The 6,000-nt window shown below is 40.2% G+C and overlaps 1 protein-coding gene across 1 annotated transcript; it reads left to right on the top strand.

The window, feature by feature from the left end:
• Positions 1 to 639: 639 nt before the first annotated feature.
• LOC125347237 (cationic trypsin-3) lies at positions 640 to 5,262 on the top strand. The gene is made up of 5 exons (XM_048340357.1): positions 640 to 696; positions 2,723 to 2,885; positions 3,610 to 3,863; positions 4,408 to 4,544; positions 5,021 to 5,262. The coding sequence occupies exons 1-5, from the start codon at positions 657 to 659 to the stop codon at positions 5,168 to 5,170; spliced, it is 744 nt and encodes a 247-aa protein (XP_048196314.1). The 5' UTR covers positions 640 to 656; the 3' UTR covers positions 5,171 to 5,262.
• Positions 5,263 to 6,000: the final 738 nt, after the last annotated feature.

The following is a 6,000-nucleotide window of genomic DNA, read 5'->3' as shown; positions in this document are numbered from 1 at the left end:
TATTTCCAGAACATTCCATTTATTATTTTTGGTTCATAGTTGACTCTAGTCAATCAAAACTATGGAAGGCAAAGCACAGATAAGGAGAAAGTTTAGTATATGTACCCCTGACATATATTCTCTTGTCATACATTCACCTTTTTATTTATCATTTCAAACTATTATAATTTTACTTCCTTCTAGGAACAAGTCATTTTTACTGATAATAGCAAAAATTAACATGGAAGACTATTAGTACTACCCTAAAGCAATGTATTTAATTGTGAATGATACAATGTCTTAAGCACCAAAGATTTCAGGTTTAAGAAGATCCTTAGGAATAAAATTCACCGTTGAGGTGATTCAGTGCCTTAGCTGTTTGTCTGGGAGTCTGGAAATCTGTACCTTTCTCCGGTGACTTCAGTCCAGCATATCTTCCTACTATGGGCCACAGCACTCACCAGGTGCCTTTGTTCCTTCCACTCCCATAACCTTCTGAAAAATTGCTGATATCTAACTTTGATTCTGACTTATCCTCTATCTATCATAGTTTCTAGTGAAATCACCTTTCTGGCACCTGTAGCTATAGCTATGGGTGTCAGTGATAAATCTGGAGTATAAATAGTTGTGGAAGAGAGCCTTCATTCTTCAGCATAGTCTAGATTCCCTGAGCAACCATGAAGACCATCATCTTCCTTGCTTTCCTGGGGTTTGCCGGTGAGTGTCTCTTATATATCCATTTATAAGTAAGTTTGTGTGTTGTGCTCTGGATAGAACAATACAGGCTTTGTACAAAAGTAGCTTCAAATGTTCAGATGGGATTGAGGAATGAATAAAGCATTGGAGTACCAGCTTAGCAAACACAAGGTACTTAGTTCAACCCCCAGAACCATCAAGAAGAGAGGTTTTCATGACAGTGCATAAGGTGTATGTTTACAGAGAGCTAAATTTTCTCCTTTGTCAAAGGACAATTGTAGTGCTGAGGAGCAATAGAGGACATAAGGAAGGAGGAGTTGTTCTGAACTTCTAGGCAAAGTTTATAAATTAGGAGAGAAAGAGGACAGTCCACTGGGGGAAAAAAAGAAAAAGAAAGAAGAAGCATTGCTCTTGACTTTTCTAGAATTTGGAGTTAATAATTGAAGGCACTCTACACACTTCAAAGAGGTTGAGAACATCAGCATCGGAACCTCCCGAGCCCGAAAGGCTAGAAAACAGGAATCTATTTATTATATATAAGTATATATAATTACATAGTATATATAATAAATTATATATATGCACGTATCTATTTTTCAATAAGATCTCCTTATATTTCTGAGAGTAGTCTGAAACTTGCCACTTACCCTAGTCTAGACTTAAACTCCTCCTGTTTCAGCCTTCATCATGCTGGAATTATAGGTGTGCCTCACTACACCAGTTAAAATATTTAGGCTTTCTTTTATGATCTCTTTACCAAAAAAATCTTCATGGTATAAACTCACACAGCATTCCATCATTAAAAATATTTTTTAATGGCTATTTCTCTTTGATGCTGCCAAGTTTTATATGACTAAAGGTTAATCTGAATGTTTCAAAAATCCAGCAGACAATAAATTTGATATCTCTGTCTACATGTCTACAAGCCTGGAAATATCTCTAGTAAAATTACATTGCAATATTGAAAAATGAGTCTCATAAAATGTAATTATAGACTTTGTAAGAAATATTGATATCAGCAGGTAATACTTCATAATGCTGAATACATTAATGAATACTGGAAATATTATCAGTGTATGACAAACAGAAGATGAATATTTTAATATTCTATGAAATGAGTTAATAAAAATTTTAGGCTAGAATCAAAGAAAGAACTTGAGGGGACAAGTAAAGACCTCTAATTTCCTTCTGAGCTAGAATATTCTCAGGTGGCTCCTAAGGTTTTCTGGTTTTGGTACCTTGCAGATAAGGCTATGCCATATCACAGGACACAAACACAGGACAGTGCAGACACAGCAAAGTTCCCTCCATATGTCCATGACCACAGGACAGCGTCCTGTATGCAAAGAATTTCAGGTTGAAGCAGCTACATATTTATTGTGAAAAGAATCTCTCATCTTTTTGGTGTGTGTGTGTGTGTGTGTGTGTGTGTGTGTGTGTGTGTGTGTGTGTTACCTTTGTAAGAATAAAATGTTATTCAAATCAGCAAATGAAATTGTTAGATGTTTATGAACAGTGTCATAAAAGGAATAGATTTTTTTAAAGTATAAAATAATAAGATTTAGGGGCACTAAAACCTTAAAACCACCATTTCCCAATTATGTGAAACGGTTCACTGTGAGCACTTTTCTCATTTTGCAAATACTTAGTGAATAGAAATTGAATGATGGGTCTATTTTAAGAGTGTTTCGTAGTTCGAACAACAAATGTCTGCCACAGGATCATGTGTTGTAGCGTAGGTCCACAGCTGGTGGTGCTATTTGGGAAGGTTCTGGAAACTTCAGGAGGCAGAGCCTAAGTAAAGGGAGTAGATCACTGGCGGGAGAAGGTTCTTTGGTGTATCTCATCTGGCTTCTTCCTGTCCTTCTCTACTTTCTGGCTGCCATGTGCTAAACAGCTCAGCTTTTCACACTCTCCTGACTTGATGTACCAGAACCTCTGCAACTATGCACCCAATGACACCCTTCCTTGGTTCTTCCTGTCATGCATTTTACCACTGTGACACAAAGGCAACCAGGACAGAGAGCCCCAATGTTTTCTCTGACAGTGGCTCTCCCTACGGATGATGATGATGACAAGATTGTCGGGGGCTACACCTGTGCGAAGAATTCTGTCCCATACCAGGTGTCACTGAATATTGGCTACCACAACTGTGGAGGCTCCCTCATCAACAGCCAGTGGGTGGTGTCTGCAGCCCACTGCTACAAATCGTAAGTTACCAGCTCCCACAATCTATTAAGCCTGTCGGCCCACCAAAGAAAGATCAAGACGAACTACAGAGTTATGTAATGCCTTCAGCATCTAAAAGCCTAATTATTATTCCTTTAAGAAGTATATGTTGTTTTGAGATTCATTTAAATGGAGTTCACTAATCTCTCCCTAAGTAATGATATAAAGGACATGAAAGGCGAAGATTTGCTAATAAAGTATCCCTGGAAATAGCATGAGAACATGGATTAAAACACATCCCTAATAGTCAGAGCTGAACCCGAAGGAAAGGAGTTACAGAGACACTGAAACACATTCGATTGCCAGCAAAACATGTAAATTAAGCATACATTTTTCACTCTGCTTCTGGCACCGGCCTCATCTTCCTAGGAAATTCAGGGATCTCAGCCAGAGGAGAACTGTTCAACCTCCACCAATCCCCTCTTTACTCCTGATCCTTTTGTAGGGGTCCTTTGGTTCCCATTTCTATCCCTTGGAATTCTAACAAGATGGCTCACTATGACCAGCAGGGATACTTACCTAATGAGTTCTCTAGTGAGCACCACAGGTGGTAGTGTGCAATCTGCCTTGAATTGCATGGTGACTATAGGACTGAATGCCTAAAGAGGGTGGTATCTGTATTTATGGTCATCATCGGGAGCTTAGGGAAAAAAAAGAAAAGAGATCACATCGAATATACGGGCACCTTTTAATTCTTAAACCCAGCAAGATCCAGGTACGTCTGGGAGAACATAACATCGATGTCGTGGAGGGTGACGAACAATTCATCAATGCAGCCAAGATCATCAAGCACCCCAAATACAAGTCATCTAGTTATGATAACGACATCATGCTGATTAAACTGAGTTCAACTGCTAGTCTCAACTCTCGAGTGGGCACCGTCTCTCTGCCAAAATCCTGTCCATCTGCTGGTACTCAGTGCCTCGTGTCTGGCTGGGGTAACACTCTGAGCAGCGGCAGTAAGTATGACCTGAAACCCAACTATGGAGTTCCAGGGTATTGGAGACGAGAGTTAGTCTAAATCAGTTAGTCCCACAAGGCAAGGTTGGTTCAGGAATTAATTTGGTCCTCAGCAATCTTAGAATTACTCTAATTGAACTGGGAAAGTTCCCTTGGCTGAGGCCAGGCAAAAGACACAGACATAGAAATATCAGAAAGGGTCTGGTATGTAACTGAAATGCAAATACTGATGTGCTGTGAACTGGAAACCTACTAGTGGAGAGTTTACTTACAGGATTCAGGGCTTCCTCATGCACATACCTGCTTCAGAATAAAGTCTCTGATTTGTGGAGGCTGATGCTAATGTCAAAGAAAGAACAATAGAATAGAAGTGCTTGGAAAACCTTCCTGGACAAAAACAACAGCCACACAGAATGTCTTCAAAATTAGAAGTCAATGGCACAGTGGATGGGAAGAAGTGTTATTAAAGAAAGGAGGTAGAGTGTGAAGGAAGTTTCCAGAACACTGTGGCTAACCTTCCATTTTCATTCTTGCACACAACAGCCAACTACCCCTCACTTCTGCAGTGTCTGAAAGCTCCTGTCCTTTCTGACTCCTCCTGTAAAAGTGCCTACCCAGGCCAGATCAGTAGCAACATGTTCTGTCTGGGCTTCCTGGAAGGTGGAAAGGATTCCTGCCAGGTGAGTCTCTTTGCACTTATCCGTCCAGCCTCCCTCTCCTCTTTCCTGCTTCTGCTTTGAGGAAACAGAGAAGGGTATAAAACAGTATCTGGAATGGTAAGGAAAGACTTGGCATAAATTATAAACTATCTCTACCATAATGCTCTTTGGGATTCACGGAGAAACAATAAAAGATGGCCTGCAAATATTATGCCTAAGTGCCCATTTCAGCAATAATACTATTTAATGGACCCTTTGGGAGAGAGACAGAGACATTGGGATATCCTTAACTATCTCAGGTCCTCACTTCTTGGTCAAGTAGGCTTATGAAGGAAGAGGAGGAAGAATAGGGACAGAGTAGGGTGCTAGAAGGATGGAATCCAAGCATATAGATTGGTTCTTCAGAATCAGTCCTAGATTAAGCAGGAGCACTTTGGATCCAGTTCTAGCATCCAAACATAAGCCAGTGCTCTCATTATCCTTTCCATCTTTTTCAGGGTGACTCTGGTGGCCCCGTGGTCTGCAATGGACAACTTCAGGGTGTTGTCTCCTGGGGCTATGGCTGTGCTCTGAAGGGAAAACCCGGTGTCTACACCAAGGTGTGCAAATACGTGGACTGGATTCAGCAGACCATTGCTGCCAACTAAGCACCTCCCTGTGTTCCTGGTCCATCCTCTGCCATCAACTCCACCTCTCTATTCATGAAATCAGCATCTAAATAAAAATATTTTGTTCTTTTCCACAGCTGACCAGGCCTAGTTATTGCTTGGGGTTGGTTGATGAAACTTACTCCTCATTGAGAAAGGGAACTCAAGAATTGAATTTCTTATGGAGACAGTTTGAAAGGTTTAATATTCCACTCGAATATAACTAGGACATATATTAGGTACATTTTTGTAAGATTTTGCCAACATACATATTTAGTTATACTTTTGGGGGTACTGCTTTGGGTTTTGAGATAGGGAAAGGCTATGTAGTCCAGGCTGGCCTGAACTTTCAATCTTCCTGTATCACCCTCCTATCTGCTGTGATTACAGACATGTACCATCATACCCAGCCTTGGTCATCATTTAGTTGTTGAGGATTTGACCTGAAGACCATCCCTGGAAAAGGACCTGTTTCAAAAAAAATACGAAGCCATAGGATTAGGGATGTCACTCAAGCGGTAGAGGACTTGCCTGACATGTTTGAAGCTTATCGTCCAACCCAGGTATCACTAAAGAAATGGTGGTTACCATTCTAACAATCCAGTGATATTTCTTTGCAGTGAAAGAACTGGAGAGTGTCCAACAGGTGAAAGGATTAGGGTGATAATGACAATATCTGAGAAGCTTCTCTTACAATAAAGATATGAGATCAGGACTGTTATATACAGACAAGGTTTTCACATCCAGGTTTTAATTGTGGTAAGAAATGATTTAGAGCTAGAATCTTGGAGTTAACTGACAACTTTCAGGTTGCATCTTTTATAGCTATG

The sequence above is a fragment of the Perognathus longimembris genome, chromosome 2 (genome assembly GCF_023159225.1).
Source record: "Perognathus longimembris pacificus isolate PPM17 chromosome 2, ASM2315922v1, whole genome shotgun sequence".
In the NCBI taxonomy this organism is placed as follows: Eukaryota; Metazoa; Chordata; class Mammalia; order Rodentia; family Heteromyidae; genus Perognathus; species Perognathus longimembris.
This window is presented reverse-complemented; position numbering and strand designations above follow the sequence as displayed.

Coding starts and splice junctions, on each gene's coding strand:
- LOC125347237 (XM_048340357.1), top strand. CDS start 657: ATGAAGACCATCATCTTCCTTGCTTTCCTGGGGTTTGCCG. Junction 697..2,722: donor TGCTTTCCTGGGGTTTGCCG/GTGAGTGTCTCT, acceptor TTTCTCTGACAG/TGGCTCTCCCTACGGATGAT. Junction 4,545..5,020: donor GTGGAAAGGATTCCTGCCAG/GTGAGTCTCTTT, acceptor CATCTTTTTCAG/GGTGACTCTGGTGGCCCCGT.